The sequence below is a fragment of the Coregonus clupeaformis genome, chromosome 31 (genome assembly GCF_020615455.1).
Source record: "Coregonus clupeaformis isolate EN_2021a chromosome 31, ASM2061545v1, whole genome shotgun sequence".
Lineage (NCBI taxonomy): Eukaryota > Metazoa > Chordata > Actinopteri > Salmoniformes > Salmonidae > Coregonus > Coregonus clupeaformis.
In genome coordinates, this window is record NC_059222.1 from 16,830,843 (window position 1) to 16,856,059 (window position 25,217).

The 25,217-nt window shown below is 39.8% G+C and overlaps 1 protein-coding gene and 1 long non-coding RNA gene across 3 annotated transcripts in view; one reads left to right on the forward strand and one right to left on the reverse strand.

Moving 5' to 3' along the window:
* Nucleotides 1–5,433: 5,433 nt before the first annotated feature.
* six2a (SIX homeobox 2a) lies at nt 5,434–8,537 on the reverse strand. Of its 2 annotated transcripts, none has more exons than XM_041859031.2 (2): nt 7,459–8,537; nt 5,434–5,962 (listed from the first exon to the last, which is right to left on the reverse strand). In XM_041859031.2, exons 1-2 carry the CDS (start codon nt 8,016–8,018, stop codon nt 5,659–5,661), a joined length of 864 nt encoding a protein of 287 aa, XP_041714965.1. In that variant the 5' UTR covers nt 8,019–8,537; the 3' UTR covers nt 5,434–5,658. The 2 variants fall into 2 exon arrangements, with proteins under 2 accessions (XP_041714965.1, XP_041714964.1); XM_041859030.2 differs by having other exon boundaries at nt 7,453–8,537.
* A 799-nt stretch (nt 8,538–9,336) lies between these two features.
* The window catches only part of LOC121548073, a 44,987-nt gene continuing 29,106 nt past the window's right edge, over nt 9,337–25,217 (forward strand). The window contains exons 1-2 of the long non-coding RNA XR_005996597.1: nt 9,337–9,450; nt 11,923–12,021. This is a non-coding gene — a long non-coding RNA (uncharacterized LOC121548073). The remainder of the gene's footprint in view (nt 9,451–11,922; nt 12,022–25,217) is intronic.

The window sequence follows — 25,217 nt, forward strand, 5'->3', positions numbered from 1 at the left end:
ATCCTCTCAAGCTCCTTCAGGTTGGATGGGAGTGTAGCTGCACAGCTATTTTCAGGTCTGTCCAGAGATGTTAGATCGGGTTCAAGTCCGGGCTCTGGCTGGGCCACTCAAGGACATTCAGAGACTTGTCCCGAAGCCACTCCTGCGTTGTCTTGACTGTGTGCTAAGGGTCGTTGTCCTGAGCGCTCTGGAGCAGATTTTCATCAAGGATCTCTCTGTACTTAGCTCTGTTCATATTTACCTCTATCCTGACTAGTCTCCCAGTCCCTGCTGCTGACAAACATCCCCACAGCATGATGCTGCCACCACCATGCTTCATCGTAGGGATGGTGCCAGGTTTCGTCCAGACGTGACGTTTGGCATTCATGCCAAAGAGTTCAATCTTGGTTTCATCAGACCAGAGAATCTTATTTCTCATGGTCTGAGAGTTCTTTAGGTGCCTTTTGGCAACTCCAAGCGGGCTGTCATGTGCCTTTAACTGAGGATTGGCTTCCGTCTGGCCGCTCTACCATAAAGGCCTGATTGGTGGAGTGCTGCAGAGATGGTTGTCCTTCTGGAAGGTTCTCCCATCTCCACAGAGGAACTCTGGAGCTCTGTCAGAGTGACCATCGGGTTCTTGGTCACCTCCCTGACCAAGGCCCTTCTCCCCCGATTGCTCAGTTTGGCCGAGCGGCCAGCTCTAGGAAGAGTCTTGGTGGTTCGAAACTTCTTCCACTTAAGAATGATGGAGGCCACTGTGTTCTTGGGGACATTCAATGCTGCAGAAATGTTCTGGTACCCTTCCCCAGATCTGTGCCTCGACACAATCCTGTCTCTGAGCTCTATGGACAATTCCTTTGACCTCATGGCTTGGTTTTTGCTCTGACATGCACTGTCAACTGTGGGACCTTATATAGACAGGTGTGTGCCTTTCCAGATCATGTCCAATCAATTTAATTTAACCCTCCCGTTGTCCTAGGGTCAAAATGACCCGCCACTGTGTTGAACCAACTTTATTTAATTTTTATATTTTTTGGATCATTTGTGAGAAGGAGGCAGTGATACTTTCTTTAAAGTCTCACTGCCTCCTTCTCACAAATGATCCCCAAAAAATAAAAAATAAATAAAGTTGGTTCAACACAGTGGCGGTTCATTTTGACCCTAGGACAACGGGAGAGTTAACACAGGTGGACTCCAATCAAGTTGTAGAAACATCTCAAGGATGATCAATGGAAACAGGATGCACCTGAGCTCAATTTCGAGTCTCATAGCAAAGGGTCTGAATACTTATGTAAATAATGTATTTCTCTTTTTTATTTTTAATAAATCGGCTTTCACTTTGTCATTATGGGGTATTGTGTGTAGATTGATGAGGGGGAAAAAATAATTTAAGCAATTTTAGAATAAGGCTGTACCCTAACAAAATGTTGAAAAAGTCAAGGGGTCTGAATACTTTCCGAATGCACTGTACATGCCTAGAAATCAATACTGTCTATGCTTATTAACCCCTATCCTTTATTCACGTATAATGAAAAGCTAACTACGGGTGAATTATATCAACATGTCAGAAAAGGTTTTACGTGAACATGTTGCTTGGTTAGGAGACTAGCCCAATCACAATCAATAGCATTTTAGAAAACCTAAATGGCTTTTAGAAAACAACAGTGTTGAGCCTATAAAAATATAGTCCTTAGTATGTTATTCATATTTTGTTAAAATCTAAATTTTATCAGGAAAACTATATCAGATTAAATTACCCCAAAAAATAAAACCATGAGAAAAATCTCATCCCCAAATCTTGACAAGGACTATATTGTCTAGAATTAAATTTCAATTGACTAAAATCTTTCATTTAAATAGCTATCGGACATACGTAATTAGTCATATTTTACAATTACAGAACAATGCAAATGTAAATAAATCCTGCATATGCGTAATTTGACGCGTGGGCATGAACAGAAGAATTAGGCCTACAGACTAATCACATATTCCAATAATTTCCATTATAAAGGCCAGGCTAGACCCATAGTTAAAGTATAAGGGCCCACAATATATTACCTGGTGTATGGTCTAACAGCAGGCTACTCCAGTGCCTGGTTGAGCGAGGTTTCCGTTTGCGTAAAAAGGCATTCGCCACTGACCCTGGTGTTGCCCGTGACCCATTTCTAAAAAATATTCGTCTGTCAACATTCCTTCGTGGAAATAGAATAGTCTCACTTTGTATATACGCCATGTTATACAATATTGGCAAAGGGGTGCATAAAGATAACCCGTGCGTAAATATTGAATTGCTTAAAGCATGCATTGGTGTTGGTTAGAGCTATGTGCTAAAGTTATGTGCGCACATAAGATTCAGCCTTGAACTGAATAGTAATTATATGTATGATTATTGGCGTTCTCATTTATTAATTAAGGACTTATTAATTGGCTACTTGGAGTAGCCTCAAGTGACCTATACTGCTCTCTATCTACTGGACAGACAAAACCATTGCGCAAGTCCACGTGTATATTGTTTTAACAATGAAAAACGGATGGCTAAACGTGTACTATTACAAGTACTGCAAGGCTGTTATCTGCACCAATTTAGTCTTAATTGTTACAGTCAATATAGGCCTAATACCACTAAGAGAACATTGCTTACCAACCACAGCCACAGAAATAACACCAGACTGTCTTACACAGCTTTGTAAAATTCGAGAGAGCGAGAGAGAGAGAGAAAGAGAGAGAGAGAGAGAGAGAGAGAGAGAGAGAGAGAGAGACACACACAGAGAGAGACACAGAGAGAGAGAGAGAGAGAGAGAGAGAGAGAGAGAGAGAGAGAGAGAGAGAGAGAGAGAGAGAGAGAGAGAGAGAGACAGTGGAATGTGCAAAAATGCACAATTGTTTATTCTGTTTCCATTACTTTTCGTTGTTGCAATTTGAGTAATTTTCCCATAAACTGGCTTCCAGCATTAAATCAACATGTTGCATTGCATTTATAACCAAAGGGTCTGGTTAGCCCAGCTCATGCCGAAAGAGTTTTGTAACATTTTATGCCCAAAAGTTTAACAACCTCCCCGCCCCTCTTAAGGCACACATGCTGCACTCACACAAACTAGTTAAAATTCGGATTTCAGCTGTTGGAGAAAGAGAGAGAAAGTCAAGAGCAGAACCTTGCACTTCCCAGGAATTAAAATATTTGTTTTGTGAGAACCAAAGTATTTGGTGTTACGCCTATACCCAAACACAGACGGTATTATGGGGCATGGTTGTTTTGAGTATCCACTAAAATGTTTGCTAATTATAAAGTGAGAGGGCTGAATACAAGCGTCAATAACTTCATGGTCCATACGCCAAGAAGGTGTGATGCTCACCGCTCCATACAAACGTTTGGTTATAGACACAATTATACGAATGCTGTGTATAACCTATAAATGCAGACTTTAAGCTAGCATCTTGCATACATCTGAATACGTAGTCCAAGACCGCACTGCAAAATATTTTTTTTCTTGTAAAGATCATATTCAAAACATGGAATTGGGTCCATAGGGCATACATTTCAAACTTTGAATTGCGTAGGGTATCCATGCCTAGGCCTCATGGAAGGGGCCTGATTTGAATAAAGAGATGCAACTATCATAACCTATGTAAGGACTAAAAAATTTAATATAAAAGACCGACAATTCCTGAAAAGAGGAATGAATAGGCCTATGTCAGTGTTGTTTTTAGAAATATTCTTCAAGACTTTGAAAGTAGAAGAGATTGGATAACGGCAGGTTGTGGGTTGAAGCTGTTCAAACAAAGTGTCCTCTTTCAACACACGTTTCTAGTTTTGTGTTTGTGTCCGTGAACACCGCATTTTGTTCTCATCTACACGAGAAATGAAAAAGTGTAATCACATGAACGTCAACCTCCGTTATGATCTACATCATTTGGGTCAGCTTTTCTTGATAATTGCCATTGCACTCTTCAGTCCTGTTTTTAAAAGAATGCCATAGACTGACAGCCGTAGTCAGGTTCATACTTTAATTCTATTCCATAGGCATATGACATAGTACTGTAAAATATTGTACTGTAAGAAATATGATCTTTGCACCAATAGACATAGATGAGTAGGCAGAACTGACCTAACACGCATAATAACAAAAAACTGTAGACCCTACCCACTGGGCACACACTGGTTGAATCAACGTTGTTTCCACGTCATTTCAATGAAATGACGTTGAACCAACGTGGAATAGACGTTGAATTGAGGTCTGTGCCCAGTGGGTATCTACACCACACTGCAGTCCATGCATGCAGTTAACACACACAATGGACAATGTCCCATTTCACCATGTTGCAAAAGTGCTGCACTTGTTTTGCAGTTATGATAGATTTCAATAGAGCTTTCATCATCTTTAGCCTATATTGGAAGGGGGGGAGGGGGTAATATATCACGGAATCACAGCACAGCAGTAGGCCTAGCCTATAGGCCTACAGCAAACCTCTGTAAAAGTCTAATACACATAGGCACTGGGGTTTTGGATCTATACGCGCCATACACCTTCCTAATATATCTTCAAACACGAAAATAACAAGACAAGCAAAACGGAATAAACATATAGGTTATAATAAAATAATATTTTACGTTTTTAAAGACTTTGTAGGCTACTTTGAAATATTGTCTGGTCACATTACTTTTGGAGAAATTATATATACCCAGGTCTTGGCCTACAGTAAGAAAACAAGAAAACACAGGTCTCATATCGCGCTGCCTTTGCATCCGGTTTATTGGCTACCTTAGCCTACTTGATAGCCCAATGTTGCAACACGATACTATCGAAATCGGAATCATAACTCGGAGACATAACACAGATGTATTTTCAGGTTAGACATTCTGTCGCCTTTCCAAAATAATGAATCAACGAAAATCATGCTCCTCCTATGCTACTTTACGCACCAGTTGACATTATGGTCAACAATATAGTTTAAAATGTGAGTGTGGTTCTAAAGCATTTTGCAAAAAAAATCACAAGTGGTGTTTTCCATCATATGAACTATATCTTAATGGACAACTATGATATGCAAAAACAAACTCCACACAAAAATGAATTGCCATTTTTCAAATAAAAATATGAAATATTATAAATCAAACAAGTTCTCCTTTTAATGAATGCATTTCTTATTTTTTATTGTAAAGGGTATATGAAACTATAGTGGGATCAATTTGTTTATGTTTTATTATTAATCGCATAGTTATTAACATGCAGTCGATTTCCAAATGAAAATACAAATAATAAGATATTATAATCTTTAATCGTTCACATACGGCTCTCATGATAGTAAAACACTTAAGCGATGATACCCCAAAACAAAAGAAAACTGAATATGGCTCTCTTGGAAAACCTATGTGTAAACGAAAGGTAATTTGGTACCTGACTTGAAGTTTACGCATCTGTTGATATCTGTCCCCTAAAATAATAACGATAATAGTAACAAGAATTAAGACATTTTATTGTTATTGTTTTCAACAATATAACATGTTATTACATTCCGGTAAAATACCTTTCAGCTAAACGCCTACCATCTCACCTCACCGTGTGAGCCACATTTTCCTGACTCTGTCCTTTCGCCTTTGCACCTCGCCTCAAGTGTCTGAAGCTTTTCTCAAACATCCATGTACACTCAGAAAGTCCCTTTCCAATCAGGGTCTCGTGTTTAAGAGCCGAGGTCGACCAGGTTGGACGACATAGGGTTCAGTATAGTGTCGTGCAAAGAGTGATGATGGTGCACAGAGTCATGGCTGGACACTGGCATGGCGCTAGGCCCGGGCGGAGGCGCTAGGCCGTGCATCTGCAGCCCCGAGTTTGAAGCGAGGAGCATAGCCGGAGTCGACGAGGTGTTATCCGGAGTCCCTGAAGGCGTTTTGTCGTCGTCTGAGCTCCCCAAAAGTGTTTTATTTCCATTCATGGAAGAAGTCAATGGGTTGTGGCTGTTGGTGTTGGAGTTTTCATTGTTTTCCCTGTGGAAAGGAAAGATGATAATATGGTAAATAGTAATGTAGCCTACAAAGTCTATATTAGCCTATATTGTCAGGTAGCCTATACAAACATGCATTCGCTTGCAAACAACACATAGTCTTATCATAATTATCCCGAGCTATGTTTAGATGAACAATTTAGTACAGGTTTTAATATACAAGTTTCAGGCTTATTGACTAAAAGGAACTGGTAAATAAGCAGTGTGGGATATGTCGTCGCCGTCACTGGCCTATGCAGTATTTTTAATAAGAAGTTCTCATATAGCTAGGCTATGCAAGTTAAACAACAATGTGTGAAATTCATGAGTCAAGGCCTATTTGAAACTAGTATCAATGTAAGATTTTCATGCATTATCTAGTTTCATTGTGCAGATCTTGTTTGCCCGCATAATAAAAACTGGAGAATCTATGTTCAGGAAATATATACACGGTTATTTATACCTATGCATTTGGTGGAGTGTGCATGAAACTTCTTTTGGAATTCACACAGACGCAGACGACACACCCCTAAACAGAAATGCAATGTGTGTGAGATTTGTATTAATACCTTTACTGTTGTTATATAATTAGATGATTATTAGAAATCTGCAGTGGATTTTGCCGATCTAAACACATTTGATCAATCACGGCGTAGGCTACAATACCCTTAATGAGGACGAATAGACGAATTTCTCACTACTGTATTTCACCAAGTCAATGTTAGAAAGAAAATATGCTGAGCCATTTGAACTATATCTAAACTGGTCTAGGCTATTAGTTTGGGCCTATGGGTATGAAGGCATAATGGCAAACTTTAACTGTGTACAGAAAAGCTGGCAGGCGCAAATGACAGGCCTAATTATTGCTAAACGTGTATTAGGCATACATTTACAGTCTGAATCGCAATGACTCATGGTTTCAAAGTGGAAAGAAATGATTTACGCAGTGGGTTCAGTTTGAATTAGTCGCCAGCGGGAGAAAGAAGATACCCTCCGAGTGAACACCTGACTAAATGCATATTAATGCTCTTCTGTACAATATAATTTCGAAACTTTGAAATGTAGGCCTACAAACAGCTCATTAAGCAATAGCAAAACAACTACCACCCTCTAGCAGAATAAAAACGTCTTGACATTCAAGGAACTTGAAAACAAAATATATGACCTATAGCCAGGCCTATATTTACATACTTTCAGATGTGATAATGAAGCCAGAGTTAATATTTAGCATCCGTTGATTATGGGTAGTTTAAATGGCAAAATAATAGCATGATATTAGTTTGCTTTTGTTTGTCAAAGTTAGAATTATTATCAATGATAGCTTACAATAAATTATGATGTAATTTACCATACCCTGATTTGAAATGAGAGGTTAGCATTTATAAGTCAGTATTTCCTAACAAAAATCCAAGTTAAAGTCAGCGTCAAGACTTTTACGCACACATAAACCTTTAATTTAAAAAGCAATAAGACAAGGAGTAAACATTCACTTACTCGTACCTTTCCTTAGCTTCTGCGGCGCGGTCTCTTTGCCGTCTGTTTTTGAACCAGTTACTGACTTGTGTGGTTGTCAACCCGGTGCCTTCGGCGAGCTCCCTCTTCTCTCGCGGGGAAGGGTAGGGGTTATGCGTGTACCATTCTCTGAGTACGCTCCGGCTCTTCTCTTTGAAACAGTAACTTGTCTCCTCGCCGTCCCAGATTGACCGAGGCAGGGGGAACTTTCTGCGGACGCGGTACTTTCCCACAGCCCCGAGAGGGCGGCCTCGGAGCTTCTCCGCCTCGACGTAGTGCGCTTTGAGCCACAGCTGCTGCAGCTTCGGATGGTTGTGAGGGGAAAATTGGTGGCTCTCAAGGATCTTATAAAGCTCTCTGAAATTTCCTCTGTGGAATGCGACCACAGCTTTAGCTTTGAGAACACTTTCATTTTTGTGGAGATGCTCACACGCGGGTAAAGACCACAAAAAGCGCCCGAGCCGTTCAATGTTTCCACCCTGTTGGAGGACCTCGCAGACGCAAGCAACTTGCTCTTGCGTAAAGCCAAAAGTTGGAAGCATAGACATGGTTGCAAGTTAATAAACAGGTATGTTTTGCTCTACTTACACGTCCCCTTTGATGGCTAAGACATTAAAGCAAGTAACTGACACTGTAAGTCCACAAACGATCATGAAAGTCTCCAAAAGTAGTCTGTATCAAAAATGACGAAGATAAAATCCAATCGAAATGGAAAAACTAAAGTCGAAAGTCCCGTTTATGAATAGCAGTACAAAATGCACAGCATTCCCCTCAAGGTACACGGAGAGAAAGTGTTTACTCCTTCCACAGTCGTTCTCCACCTTTTCTACGTCGTTTCAACATAACCTACTCCTGAAGACCAGGCTCGCTCGCTTGTTTTAATAATATTATTCTAAGCTGGCAAGAAAAGCGATTATGTGAACTGTGATTGGTTGGTTATCTGACCCGGGGATGGTGAGGATAAGACAATAGTTTTAGTCAAATTATTTGCCATGGTTACGCTGTCATTCAAAGTAACCCGATATGGTTTGAGGTGGCTCCCTGGCCCCACTGACTGATTGTTCCCTTCTATTCAAGCCCGCCTACCAATAGAAATATTGCTCAGAATTTTTCCTGTAAATGGGTTTTTTTTCTCCCATGTTTGACAGACACTCGAGGCAGCCAAAGAGCGCGAGGCTGTGGAGCTGTGATCTCTCTTTTCTGGGGAGGATGGCGCCAGAGCGTGCGACAGATCATGCTGCCCTATGTTCATGTCCATAACCAGGAACCGTGCACAATCCACATGTGTATGCACAGTCTCCACTATTCCTGCTTATTAATTATGCTAATGATTATTGTATTGTAATAAGGAATTGTATGTAGGCCTAATGCACCTGGAACATCATGGTATAGAAATTATATTTAAACTATAGGCTAGGCGTGAATAAACATTGCTGGGGGAAAAATACAAATTGTTACACCACATATGTTGCATTATTTGCCATGTTTTGACACAGTGACAAAAATCTATAGATACAGTATATCCCCAAGTATGAATAACTTGGGGAAACTTGGGCCACTGTTGACATGTGTTCCAGGAACGGGAGACACAGTTGAATTAAATAGATTTCTGCTAAAAAAAATATCATAGAAAAGTGCCCAGTTTTGAAGACAGTTCCCTCGCCTTCAAATCCTTGTTTAACTCCTGCTAGATCATGTGCGCATTGATTACCTCTGGTGTAATTAACTATGCATTGTAGATTATTTAATGCACATGCGGTTATGAAAAAATAACAAGGCAGGCAGGCAGGCAGGCATCCTGTGGGCACACATCACCAGAAACTGTACAATGTGGAATACTGTAGCATTGGAGCAAACGCACAAGGTGCCTGAATAACAAAACAAACCGTTGAGAGAGGTGTATTCTGCTATGAGAGCGCAGAGAGCTCGCGCTCTCTACGGCTTTCTGAGGGGAACGAAAGCTCCTGCTTGATGCTGCGGGTAAGACAAATTAACCTATTGTTTGGAGATGACAGGATATAAGACATATATAAGATGTTAATACTTAAACATATTAATGATGTCTTTTAAACTCCCAATAATAATAATTGTTCTGAGTGAGAGTGCTCTACCTGTCGTGAAGATGTGATTTTGTATTGACCGGTGGAGTGAAGAATTGACCAGTTCATAGATTTCTATTGATTCACAGGGGGACCTCTTCATTAAGTGCATTTACACTCACTAGTATCATATCACAGGAGGCCAGGTCTCTTTCCATCCGCAGATCTTAAACGCATCTCTGGTATCTGCTTTCTGTAAATATAACGCAAAACCCTGTTTCAGCTTTCATCCAAAAAGCTTTCTGATCTAAGGTAATAACACCTCAGACCACAAGAAAGCTTAGCAAAATTACATTTTGTGTGAAATTATAGAATCGCTGACGCTTGTAGTATAAATGGAAAGGGTTGTAATATGGCAAGAGATGAAAAAGTGTTCTGCTCTGTGTTGTTTTGCCTTCAATGAAAATGGACCTCGGTTGCCTTCCCTCTTTCAGCCGAGCTCGAGCTGCTCCAACCTGTAGGGCAGTGATCACAGGGTAGCCTTGCGCAGCGCGGGTGCAGCCAGCCCTAGCGCCTACACAAGTTTCGAGCGAAAGTTTAGCCTACTCGTCTAGTCAACAAATAAGATGCGTAGGCCTATATTTGAGTAGAGAAATATTGTCAACGACGAATGTAGGACAATTTTTATCCGTTATCTCTCTTCGCATCAATTACTTTTAGATGTTAAGATTGAAAGTAGGCTTATTGTCGTAATTTGAATTTAGGTAGGCTAAGCACGCATGGCAAACTTAAGATACAAAATGATTTGGATATATTGGCTCAAAAAGCTATACTATTTATGGTAGCCTTTGTCTCTATTTCTCTTTAATATTGTAGCCTAGTTTAGTTTTACTCTTGTTTAATTCAGACCACTGTGCTCTAAATAAGACCCAGGAAACCAAGCCACTTAATTGCAAGAAAATCAGTCCTTAGTGAAAGGACAGTGGTCTGTCTCATATGCACCTGTAGGTTAAATTGCATGCATAATGTGTCTAATATATAGCATGAAATCATGCATTTTAACATGCCGATCGAGGGAAGAGGTGCTAAACAAATGAAAACGCACACCGACTAGTTTCCCTTTTATCATCAAGATGAATTATCTTGTAAGAAGACCCTTATCCGTTTTCATGTTGTGTTTTCACTCGCAAAAGGAACGTGTTTAATAAATTGACTTGGGTTTCGCCTGAAGCGCAGTTTGCAGAGTGGTATTTAGGCATTAGCTTGACTGATGCTAATCATCATGGGACAAGGCTGCTGAAATGGGTATTAATAAAAATATGCAATGCTTCGATTTAATCCTGTAAACGAGTAGCCTATATGAGAAATTCCTAATTTAACGATATTAAACTGAGCATTAATGAGTTATATATTCCTCGTCTTCATCCACTTAAAAATAAATTATCACAAAGAGGAATGTAATTATAATAATAATAGTAGGCTAATAGGCTATATGCCTGTAATAATTAAACAATTATTTGTGTCACTCATAAATTTAAGGCTACAAGATGAAAGGGAAAGGGAAACTATGTTTAATACATGTTTAATGACGATGTTTAAAAAATAATCATTGCATATAACTTCCAGTTGCCTATATCAAATGTATAATTTAAATCAATGACACGAAATAGTGCTTCAAGACGGATCTAAAGGAGTGGTTGAGAAAAACTTTTTCATGGTGCAAAAGTAACTAGCACACATCTTTAAAATGAGCACCCAAACATTGTTTGACAGACCAGCCACTTCGGGCGGCTTTTAAATTCGCTTATCTTCTCTAACAATCTAGAAGAAACAGCAAAATGTCTCCGAATTGAACCATAACATGCACAAAGCTCCCAAATCGTTTATGATAACTTTTGCGATGACCGTGACAATGGTCGTCTGTTCCCCTTTTTTTTCATCACCATGTCTGATAATGACTGCTTGTGGATAGACCATTTGACTATTGAGAAACGTTATTTTATGATCGTGTCTAATAGGCCATACATATACTGTATAGGCATATAAAGGCCAATTTCTCTAGCTACCATATAAAATAATATTTCATGAAACCATTAGAAATTCTGTTCTGATATAGGCCTTTATACATTAGCCCATGTGAAAATAGTTTTAGGTCTAGCTATATGCTCCTAAAAATAGTCATTTCACGAAAATCACATCAATCAATACGCCATTCTGTTTGCGAGGGCCTTTAGGGATCATGAACTGAAAATGCTAAGAGCCAACTAGGCGTAGGCTACACATGGCTACAGTACAAGTACAGAAAAGGCCTATAGCCTATTGTTCCACCTCCTTGTCAACAGCAATGCAATGTCCTAAACAGGCCTAGTGCTCCTTGCGGCTAAAGATGCGCCTATTAATGTATTCCTTGCAGGCGGAAAGTGCGCGCTGCAGGGCGACGGCGCAGTCACAAGTGCCCATCAAAGCCTCTGCTGCAAGCGGGAGGAACCTGGCAGTGACAGGCCGAATCAAGGTACCCGTCTCGCCTTGACAGTGTTTGTAAACCTCTTGTTTCCACGGATCATTTTGATCAGAGCTTCGCTGGCCCAGCGTGGCTCGTCTGAGCGGTGATTATTACAATGCTGATGAATGGGGATCGCGTTTCTTCTAATAGCCGCCCCCTATTTTCACAACCTCCCACCGCTAACCCGAGAGCTCTCTGCCACGACCTCCACTAATTGGACTGATTATTGCAAGATGTTTTGGGGGAGCGCAGGGTGGCGGCGGGACGTGGCTTTTCCGTGGCCTACCCCGAGACAGGCCCGACGTGGGTTGATGAGTTACATTCTTTCAGACATGTCATGTTGGGCAGACAGAGAGAACGAATTAAACCCAGGCGTTTGGTGTCTCTGCTGTTTAAGGATCTATGAATGAGGGCCTATACAATAATTAAATGTTTATATCTACCTTGTTACCCAATAGGCCTACACATGAAGGAGTATTGGAAGGACTGATGAGATCTTGTCTTAATGTACAGACAAACCAGGAGGCAAGGTTGGTCAAATATGGTTCACGCAGTGGATGATAGGCTATCAATAACACAGACCTAGCTGATTTTTTGAGCTGTTTTGAAATTAGACCTACGCTACTCACGAATAAGACAGGTTATTCTATATTCTCATTAAGACACACATATTGAACTATTGACTATGAGAATAGCCTATAGGCTATGTAGCGTAAGATTTAGGCTACTCTGATTTAAATAATTACGCATGGACATTCTCTTGGGCATTGTGTACAAATCTCAGATCACAGATGAGATCTGCGCCCAATGCAGGTGTGAGCGATCACTGGAGCAACAAGTGGCTTTCTTCAGCCTTTCCACGAGGGCTAGAGTGTGGGCCCTCGGCCGCTACTAAGACTAATTATTTCAATCAATCATTTTATTTGATTCCTGTTTATTTTCAGTGCTCGCTTAGTTACTTCACCCGTACACTGAGTCTATTATGCATTTTCCCCTCACATCCATAGCACGCACGATAATTTGAAGTGGAGTGCTACTCCAGCACCCCTGATACTTCACGCTTGGTAACCTTTATTGTCCCAGGAGACCCAGGCTGCGCGTGACATCTCATGGACCTGCCTCTTGTCAAGGAGCTAGGTGAAAGCGCAAGTAGCTGTGTGGATACAGCTACCTCATGTAAAGCGTGTGCAGTTTTGGAGACCAATTGAGGCCCATTAACTCTGGTCTTATAGGCCTTCATACACGGACAAAATACAACCTATACCAGAGCCTCTGAAAGTGTGATATTATTATTTTTATTATAGGCCATCGTCTGCGTAAATTACATTAAAAAAAACTTTTAACAAACAAACGCCGTCTGAACCGCGGGCGTCACTGTTTTGCCAGGAAGAAGACCTTTGAAGAGAGGAGAGCACCTGCGGTCTGCATTTTCCCCTGTTGATAGGCCTATCTTCCTTCGTTAAGTTGTTTAATGAGAAAAGAAACTACTGTCCACAATGATTCTCATAAGGGATAGGGTAGTCTTTATAGTTTATACCCACAGTAAGTAGAGTGAAAAATGTAGACATTTTTATAAAACATTTTAGGGTAGGCTTACTTTAACTTGCCACTATGTTATAGAAACAACGGGTCAACTATCGATGATTTACACAAAAATATTTGATGATAGAGGTAATGAAGAAGAAAATGAAACAAATATATTATCATAATTATTCAGAAAGTTGGTTATACAAAATGACGAATTAATTATACTATCACTAGCAGTAGTACAACTCAGTAGCCTATTCAAATTGTGTTGTTTTGCAGGTGGTCTATTGCTAATCACAAAATGTAATTCTGATGACACTGCAGAAGGCACCACTGAGGCAACATGGCCCATAGAGCGACACATCAAACCTCCTGATAACATGTCCCAGCACTGTATAAAGTTGCTCAGGAATGCACGTGTTCACAGGCAGATTGGGCGAACAACATGGACAAAACACGTACTTAATTGGCATTTTATTGAGGTCGTTGCTGGTGGCAATAAACATTGTGATTTGATTGTCAGCTTGTTTTGTCTATTGACCTCTCTCACCCTTGTTCTTTTAGATGTGAGATTAATACTATATACACTATAGATTATGAATCTTGACACAAATGTTACATTCCCTGAAATATTGGGGAATAAACACGTTTTTCTATTTCTTTCAAGAAAACCAATCAAACAGTTTTTAGAATTACTGAAAAAGTCTGCTTCAGACTGCTCCCATTTATTCAAATAAGCATTATATGCCAACTTTTCTAACAAAGCTGTCCATTTATTTTCTCGCCGTTTCGCCATAGACTCAAATACTATTTTAGTTATTTTAGTATTATTTTTGGATGATCATTTAATTATTTAACCCTGATCCAAAACATCATCCATTCAGATTCTCCAAACAAGGAACAGGCAAGTTGGAGATATATCCTCTAGCTACTCGTTTCAGTGCTTATTAGAATTTTAGATTCAGATAAAAATAGTTGTATCTATTGTTCTCCTGAGTTGATGTTATTGTTTAATGAGCATTAGACTAGATTAGTACACGGGACTATAGGGAAGGGGTTCTTTGTAGTGCCCTCATTACCACTGCTTCCCCATCTAGGCATCTGATAGGCTGGATAGGTGTACTGCACTCATCTGCTGTGTGGGACAGAGAAAAGGCCTGGTCACCTAACAAGGAGTGTAGGGTGAGCTAAGAGGGCTTCTACCACAGAGGATGTTGTTACAATCTGATGCCTCTCATCAACCAGCTTGTGCTCTTTTCTCAATCCCCCCTCTCACATATACTATGACTACAATGGCCTGTTACAGTCTGGGAGGGTATCTCTTTACATACTGTAATGCAGGTCGCTCTCTGGTCATAGAAACCTGCAACATCGCTTAATGTTTTCCCCTTATGCAAGGTCCCTTTTCTAGCACATGGACTTCATATGTCAGGAAAGATTTTATTAACATTGATCCACAGTAATTAGCTATGTGCTAATGCTGAGTTTGTAGCAATTCCTGTCCTTGGGATTTTACTGCGATTTGAGGTTTCACTTGAAACTAGGAGTTCATGGAGTGTCACAAGCCACATGGCCAGTAAATACTTCCATGATACAGTCAGTTGTAGTAATGTATGATTCTGCTACACCATATAAGTACAGTACACAATGCAGAACATACTGTATGTAGGCCTACATGTTTTTGTCATACACAGACCGTTGACCAATTGATCTTGACTCATTGCTAGCTATAATCATGTCATGCTTTACTGTACTTTGAAGGATTGCTTTATGTCTTTGCGTGCAGCATTAAAACATGTTCACCTTCTTCCAGTACAGTAAGTTCATGAGTTCAAGCAGTGTTTCCCCTAGGATTTTTTTCAGCAGTGATGGGGGCCTCCCCGACCAAAATATTTAGAGGCCCTCCTCTTGGCCACAGAGGAAAAATGTTGCTGTTTTAAAGCTAGTTTCCTGCAATTCTACACATTTTGCCAAGGCTTATGCCGTGTTCTTATGCTATCTGAGTGACTCAAACATAACAAAATCAATGGAGGCCCAATGCCATGCTATTCTTGGAATTTTAGATTCTCCCTGACTGTCTAGTTTTTATTTAGGTGATTGTTAGTTCTCAAAGATGATCTTCTTAACAAATATATAGCTCCATTATCTTTTCTACATAATTTATTTCTGGTTTTAGTCGTTTACGTTTACACTGAAAACTTTTACCATCCTGAAAAAAATATATTTTTTGGGAGTGGTGGCAATGATTTAATGAATATAGGGGGAACACTGAGTTCAAGACAACGGCAGTTCTTGCCTAGTTTTCTCCATGTATAGCAGAATAGCGTACATTAGAACCAATACATTAGAACTTCTATAGTGTCTTACACCAATCCAAACTATGGCTGATCCATCCATCTGACTATGTGTCTTTAGCATCAGAAATAAAACTCTATAATTGTATTTTTTTCATAATAATGAGTTCCTTCTCAAGATCTCCGATTGTCCATCAAGCATATCAGTATTTACAGTGGAGTGCCTTTAATTGTGTGATATAAAAACACGTTGTAGAGATTAGGCAAGAGATGTTTGCTTTGTTAATTGATGTACACATACTTGTTTTTCTATGGAGTTGAATTTCATGATTGCTTTTTAATACAGCCAGTCTGGCAAATTAAACGGCTGCAAAATTCAGGAAGCTAACAATTACAATCAATTTGAGTGTGCAACCACAGCATACAGCATTTGAGAGGACCGAGGAAATGGCCCATATGTGTCATTACAGATACAGTCATTAATAGTTTTCCTTTCTACTGCTGCTTTTGCTAATGTTAACATGGAAATTAATCATTTTCCTGTTGACCAAAACATTTTATATTTTTTAACACAACTCATTTAGATTCATTCCTAAAACAGATCCTTCTTTGTAACAAACTATTCGATTCATCAATATGGACTTCAACTTTTCCCATAAAAGTTCAGATGTTCTGAGTCAACTATGTAAAGTAATAACATATGGCATTATAACTGAACTGACATTTCACTTGTTTCTCACTTCTGCAAGTCAGTATCACGTTCCATCATCATTGAGGTGGCATAATGTGTTAGATTGTGAGCTTGATGGTCAGTCTGTCTTTCAATGTGGATAAAACTCACGACACTGGTGTCTGGTTATGGGGTGAAATACCATGCAATGTTTTATTATGATATGTTGAGAATGTTACTCATTTGACATTTGATAACATTGACATTATATTGTTATTCTTCAACTTGTGTCATTTAAACACTGATTGTCAATGAGCAGTATGAAAAGATAATTAAATGTACATTAGTTTAAGTTCAATAAATGATACTGTACTGAAAAGAAAATTAAGTTTCTTAAATGGTTCTTCCTCAGCTCTTAAGGTTCCTTGGAGAACTCTTGCCCAAAAAATAACCTTTGAGTTAAGTGTGGGGTTCTTGACGTGGCATCTACGGTTCTTCAGAATTCTAACAGGTTCTTAAAATGTATGGAAGCCTGCAGATGTGTCCCTTTCATAGCACACAGCAAATTGGCCAGTGTTAACTAGTGTTGATTTTTATTCATTTAACATTTATTTTACACTCAGTGGAGTAAAATAACCCCAGTGTTGGTGTTAATAACCAGAGTTGAACCAAAACCACACCCATCATTATCATATTTCCTAGCATGCGCTAATGCCGGTTGACTTTTTCGAATTGTTTGTTACAATATCTATGTTTTTGCATGTACATTGATTGATTAATTAATCTTATGCTACTCAAATATAAATAACATTCATTTTTCTAAACTATTCCAATCTGTTACTTGGACTTATTGCACCTGATACTGAAATGGTTGTTCCAGTTTAGATGTTTGAGGTCTCATATCTTAGTTTTTCCAAGCCTGACAGTCATTCTTAATGCAGGTTGCAGATGAATACAAATTCAAAATGTTAGATATCCCCATTCTGGCTGGATTCTAATAGGAATTACAAATCACTTTGCAAGCCAGCAGAATATGAGTTTCAGGCCACTGTACTAGGGTAAAACTAGGCCCTCAAAAGAAGGCCGTATAAAAAAGTTTCCTGTGTGTATCAAGATTGGTCCACCACCCAAAGGACATCCAGCCAACTTGACACAACTGTGGAAAGCATTGTAGTCAACATGTGCCAGCTTCCCTGTGGAAAGCTTTTGACACCATGTAGAGTCCATGCCCAACGAATTGAGGCTGTTCTGAGGGCAAAAAGGGGGTGTGCAACTCCATGTTCTTAATGTTTGGTATACTCAGTGTATGTATTGTGTTGCCTTAAATAATTACATTTCAATTACAAAATATTCACTTAGGATCTCACTTGGTGAAGGCCACAGGACTGAAAATGAATGAATACAACAATCATGTCTTTGTCAGAAGCAAACACAGTCATGGGTGGTACTGGTAACTCTAAAATTCACTAGAATGGCACACTGGGGAATATGCGAATTAGGCTTAAAACCCTACAGCAGGGCTATTCAATTCCGGTCCTATTTTGTATGGTTCTTCAGAGACCCTAAAATGGTTCTCCTATGGCATCGCTCTCAAGAACCTTATTTGGTTCCAACTTGCACCTTCATTTTTAAGAGTGTGATATGAAGGCTATGCAATTTGTATTTTTTAATTTTTAATTTTTAGTTCCTTAAAGACTAATTTCAGCATTATTCACTTAAAATCTGACAAACCTGTTTTAGCAAACATATTTATGTATGATTAATATCTCAGCAGAAAGCCCTTAAGTGTTCAAAAACAGGGATAGTTTATTAGACCCAAAAGGAAACGATATTGAACTATGATTATTCCCTAGATAAAAAGAACACACATACAACTTCAGAATGTGCAACAACATCTAACAGGACAAAAATGTAGGTGTATCTGTTTCTGACGTTTTAATGGGACTGATTAATAGTTCAAAAACTGCTTTTGTAAACATGCCTCTAGCTGTCTACAGCAGAGCCATACATTTAAATATATGTCTCTGGTCTACAGTATATACAGTATCATGGTCTGTACATAAAGTACATATAGCGGAGGAGTATACGTTTTTTTGTAGGATGAGGTTTAGTGAAGACGTGCTTCCCTGCATGCAGAGGAAAATATGGCATTCACTGGGAGAGCAGGATTACTGTCAATTGCTCACAAATTGCAATAATAGCCAGAGCTCGGCCACCCACACACGCGTTGAGAGACAAGTGATAAATTGCTACATGTGTCCATTCCACATTGGCAACTCATGACGCTTAAACGGGCAACACTATATCCATTCTTTCCACTGACACTTAGAAAAAGCATGTGTGAATTACCAACCCCTCTAAAACCTGTTTATTTATAATTGGGTATAACATGTATGAAAATAATAAAATATATTTTTCTTTCATTTAATGTATTTATTGATAAGATGACTTTGTATATGTACTGTATACCATCTAATGGGTATCTTTAATGAGTATAAACAGCTTCAGTGGAGCAAAAACACCAGATCAGTCTACCATACACTTACAGTAACATCCCCACTCCTCCGTTCACTCTTCTCCCTCACAGCCAGCAGATGGCTAATCGAGTAACAGAATTTAATGAGCACTGCTGAGAGTAATAATGAAATATGGCCCTTTTGTCTTCATATTGTCATCTTAACTGTCAGGACCTGCATCCATTCAGCATATAATATTAATCATCTAGGAAATGGGGAAGCTTATACCGCATTCATATTTGTTTCTTGTCATGGCTGGTGGAAAGGCACAGGGTTCAAATTGTATCTCCCCTCAGTGCGTCAGTGAAGGAATGGAGTGTGGGTGGACTGCAGCTGTGGGCCATGGGATCTGACTGTGTGTGTGTGTGGGGGGCACTTTAGCTCCAGTAGTGAGGACAGTAGAGGAGTCAATGCTCAGGCATTAAAGCTGACTTAACACCCTCAGGTCAGGGCACATGAAAGACCTAATCACTGGGAGTAAGATCCGTCTGTCTGCACACACTCTGCAGCTGGCGCAGGAGCAGAGACAAGGCGGCAGGCTGTGTGTGTGCACACATGCATAAATGAATGTGTGTGTGTGTGTGTGTGAGAAAGACTGAGCCTCCCCGTGCAACAGTACACAGTGCCTTCAGAAAGTATTCACATCCCTTGACTTTTTCCACATTTTGTTGTGTTAAAGCCTGAATTTAAAATGGATTAAATTGAGATTTTGTGTCACTGATCTACAAACAATTCCAAAGTGGAATTTTGTTTGTAGAACATTTTAGAAATTAATAAAAAATGAAATGTCTTCAGTCAATAATTATTCAACCCCTTTGTTATGGCAAACCTAAATATGTTCAGGAGTAAAAATGTGCTTAAGGCCTTTGCAGACTTTTAGCCTTCTTATGCCCCGATTTTACCGTCCCAGACAAAATGTCCACGTTCCAAATTCTTAGGTCGTAAACAATTGTCAGACATCTTGGCTCGTTCAATGTGACAGGGTCTAGGTCTGCCGATTAAGCACCGCTACGTGCGGTCATAGGCTCCGATAAAGGTCTAGCAGTGTCCGAATGTTTTGGCCTTTATCGTGTAGTGTGTGGCTGGTGTTACGAGCCGATCCCGGTGACTGACCAATAGGAATGCGGCCGGCACTGAGTATGCACACAAAAATACAATTATTGTGAATAGTCAGATTAATATAATAGTTTGATTTAAATGATTATCCTACCAGCTGTGCAAGAAGATGATTTCTGTAATAATCTTGTTTACATGACAAATTTGAAATCAGGCTACCTGATGGGATTTTGATAAATGCACAAAATCGGCAATCAAAAAAACTTTCTATCACAGCCTATTTGATTTTGAGTTCGGACATAGAAAGTTTGTATGTGAAGTCTATTTCTAAGATGCATACATTCCCTTTTTCCAAACTCACTTCACTCCCGCATATGCATAGAGTGAGGCTTGTGCTGCTAGTGCTGAAGAACTGCAGAACTGAAGGAAATCGTAAAATCTGGCCAGGTTTATATCAATATTTTAATTTGGTAACGTCGCACAGTGTGACGTGATAATCGTAAAATACTGAATCCGATGTACAGTCTGCAAAGGCCTTTAACAAATTGCATAATAAGTTGCATGGACTCATTCCGTGTTCAATAATAGTGGTTAACAGGATTTTTGATTGACTACCCCATCTTTGTACACCACACATACAATTATCTGTAAGGTCCTTCAATCGAGTAGTACATTTCAAGCACAGATTCAACAACAAAGACCAGGGACGTTTTTCAATGCCAATACAGATATAAGCAAAGGCAAAATCCTAGAGGAAAACCTGGTTGTCTGCTTTCCAACAGACACTGGGAGACAAATTCACCTTTCAGCAGGACAATAACCCAAAACACAAGGCCAAATCTACACTGGAGTTGCTTACCAAGATTACATTAAATGTTCCCTAGTGGCCTAGTTACAGTTTTGACTTTAATCATGTGATGAGTGTGATAGAAGGAGTCAGGCGCAGGAGGGTATATCACCAAATGCAGAGTTTATTCAGTCGTACACAAATAGCGCTGGAATAGCGACAAACGAAACAGGCACAGGGGAAAATCTACCCTGGCAATACACTGTAACGGTAGCTCCAACAATAACAGGCACAGGGGAAATATCTACCCTGGCAATAACAAGGTACGAGTAGCTCCACCGAGCTACACTACTCTCACAAATAAACAATCACCCACAAGGACAAGGGAGGCAGAGGGAACACTTATACACAGACTAATGAGGGGATAAGAACCAGGTGTGTGTGATTGACAAGACAAGACAAATGGAGTGATGATATATGGAGCGGCAGTGGCTAGTAAGCCGGTGACGACGAACGCCGATGCCTGCCCGAACAAGGAGGGGAGGCAGCCTCGGCGGAAGTCGTGACAAATCAGCTTGAAAATCTATGGCAAGACATGAAAATGGCTGTCTAGCAATGATCAACAATCAACTTGACAGAGCTTGAAGAATGTTAAAAATAATAATGGGCAAACATTGTACAATCCAGGTGTGTAAAGCCCTTAGAGACTTACCCAAAAAGACTCACAGCTGTAATTGCCGCCAAAGGCGCTTCTATAAAGTATTGACTCACGGGTGTGAATACTTATGTAAATTAGATATTTCTGTATTTTATTTTCAACACACTTGTAAAAATGTCTAAAAACATGTTTTCACTTCGTCATTATGGGGTATTGTGTGTAGATGGGTGAGATTTTTTATTTATTTCATACATTTTGAATTCAGGCTGTAACACAACAAAATGGGGAATAAGTCAAAGGGTATGAATACTTTCTGAAGCCAATGACCTTTCAACTCTCTAGTAGCAATGAGGCCTGCAGACCCAAGATACGGCTCTGTGTGAAGTTATGCCCCAATTTTTTTATTTTAAAAAAATCTATAAAGCCATACAAAACCTTTGTCAAAAAAGCAGGAGGATATTTATTATGGCAAACGTCACTTATGTGCTTCCTGCAAGCGGCAGCCTGTGCTGTGTGTTCCACCTCGGGGAGTTGTGCGCGGGGGTCAGGGTTTGGTTTGCAGGCCAGCCTCGACCCACGCTGAGGAGGAAGGCCACCGCAGTCATATTTACATCAAGTACTGTAATATTATCAATAAAAGCCTGGAGCCAGGCACCTTGCTGTAACTCACAGCAGACAATTGGCTGTGCAGCTGTTCTGGCCTCGTCCTCCTCAGGGCAAAGGGGGGAGGAAGCTGGGTTGGTGAGGAGGAAAGGAGGGAGGATGGGGGTGAAAAGGGGAGAGCAGGGGAGAGGAGGGGGTGAGAGACGGGTGTCCCAGATAAGACTGTGCACGTCTCTAATCCTCAGGTCAAATTGTGGCTTGTTGTCCTTTGTGTGAGATTTGGCAACACGTCCAGGGAGCTGGGGAATATTAATGATAAGATATACAGTAGGTGACAACAAGTGAATTTGTGAAAATTACAAGATGATTAGCTACTTTTCCAAGACAGCAACACAGCAACATTAGCCTACTACAAAAAAATATACAAAAATACACATGATACAGGTTCTTAGTTTATTTGGTTATAATGAGGCAAAACAGTTGTACTAATTTCATTGAGGTCTCCAAGTCATATTCCTCAAAATCAAGGAGTGTATTTCGTGAATTAGTCATTTGTTGAAATTATTGGATAACTAACAGACAGTGGCTTTAAAATCAAAAGTATAAATATTATTTGACATGATACAGCAGTGACGTTCCACTCTGTCCCTGGTAGACGGTGTTACTTGGCTTCCAGCAGCAGGTTATCTATATGACCTCATTACATGACCTCATCAGCCAGTGATAACAGCAGGCCTCAGTCCACCAGAGCTGGACCAACATGAAGAGCATGAATAATACCCCGTCTCCTTATCTCCCTATCTGAACACACACACCACTGGTACTGTAACGCTGCATTGTAAACAGATCCTTTTTAAAACAGTTCCACAAAGTGAACATAAGGATACATATACAAATATTTAATGAACGAATAGGTTTAATTAAAAATATTTGTGAGATAATTTGGAGAAAACTTTGATAGCGAGTTTGATTAAAATTCTCACCAAGTTGGAGGAGGTGGGGTGGGGAGGCTGAGTGTGTATCATTTGCCATGTTGCGAGGGGAAGTGGCATGAGATACTTAAAGACAAAAATTGCCCCACTTAGCCAAACAAACTGCCCTGCGTTAACCCAAGCTCTCTAATGGCCAATAAAACCAGGATGTTCGTCTCTCTCCTTGGCCTTGCAAAAACTAGGCAGAAATTAGCCAGCATAAATAAATTCCAGTGGAGGTCGAGTTAATGACTGCTTATTTCTGGACGTCTCGTGAAGGTCAGTAAGGTCTGGAACAGATAGGATGTACATAATAGGCCTAACATGCCTTTTATAAGCCCTCGCTCGTTTGAACTGAAAACCACTGGGAGAGAACACAGACCCTCACATAAAAACACAGTCAATTCTGAACATCGACTTTGAAGTTTTCTGTCTGACCTCTCTGTTACAGGCACGTCTTCCCCCCTCTCCCTCTCCCTCTCCCTCTCCCTCTCCCTCTCCCTCTCCCTCTCCCTCTCCCTCTCCCTCTCCCTCTCCCTCCCAAATTCCCCCTGACTCACATTCAAATGATCATCCAGTGTCACTCAGTAAATTCACTTTCCTTGAAAACTGTTTTAACTTCACATTTCTTCCCTTTTTGTCTAGATACACAGAACTCAGTCATTCTAAGTTGACGAATACTGTAGTTTATTGGGGTGGTGGTTGAGGTGGGGACTGGGGTGGGGGGGGCCTGGGTGTCCTTCTAATGGTTTCTTTGGAAACCATATGTCCTTCATGTCAGCTCTACAGTTACAGTTTAGGTTAGTGTGAAAGACAGACAAGTTGTAAAATAAGAGGCCTTGGGGCTTTTTAAAACAGATCTCACTGTATTGCGTTACCGTCAATAAATTCTGCCCTGCGATAGCGCTGATATAAATTAGGGGCCCTGTTCAGCTGTAACTATACATCCCAAGGTGTCATTGTTGCAGCAGCTCCGCGTCTCACTGCACACTCACACATTGGGTAATTAGAGGGCTACTTCTCCAGCCAGTGCCTTTTCTCTCTGGGTCACTGATAGCAAAGGGCTCATAAACTTTAAATACAGTTTGATGTTTTGGTAAAATCTCATTACGGACCCTTTCTTTTTTAGGGCTTAGAGTGTTTAACTGGAGTGGAAGGGGTAATAGTAAGATCCAGGGTGTCGTTTCCATGTGCTGGCCAAGTTTGAGGGGCTCATAAATGCTAACAGATACTGCAAACCCAATTTAGACTCAATGTAAAAACTTTACACTGTACATGTAAACGGATGCGAGGAAAATGTTTGTTGTATTACCCAGACTGTTTTTATACTAGTTCACATCAGGCCTGTTTCCCCTGTATATTCAGATAGATAAATACAGTGACTGGATAAATAAAACAAATTTAGATAATTATATAGTCTGTTAAGTCTGTTCATCTCTATGAATAACCACCCCCTATGTATAAACATTTATAGAATACACATATACATATTATTGTATTGAAATAACATTTATTAAAGTGAATAAGTAATATATTCGTTTATCATAAACATAACTATCGTTATTGTTAATAGCATTTAGTAGTCATAGTGGTTGTAGTAGTCAAATTTGTAATAGTCAATATTTCTAGTATAATAGCTATTAAAGCTACAGTGTACATCTTCAGTTAATCTCCTGTAATACTTTTTTTTTTAAAAAAGCTATTTCCTTAGTGGGAGAGGATAAATGTGGCACTTAGTTTTACAGATTCCACTGAGTGAAAACTGCCTATGAGCGGTAATTTCCATGCAAAAATGCTCTCTCTGTGAATTACCAGATATGCAGCTTTGAAAGCTTATCTTGTGCATCTCAGCATATTTGAATACTTTTTTCATATGTAATCTTGGAAGTAATTTAATAAATTCAGCCAGCCCCGTGTGGGATTATAAAACGTTGGCTCAGTCGGCGAAGGCTTTTATGGAAAGACATTCAAGCCAGAGTCGATGCTAATTGAATGAGCCGACGCATTTACCTGTGTCTCACCTTTCCTGTTTGTAGCCACACTCCAAACTGCACTTATGAAAGACCCCATCCAGTTTGTTTTCACAATCTATTTATTTTTTCCCTCGAAAATGAAATATTCTG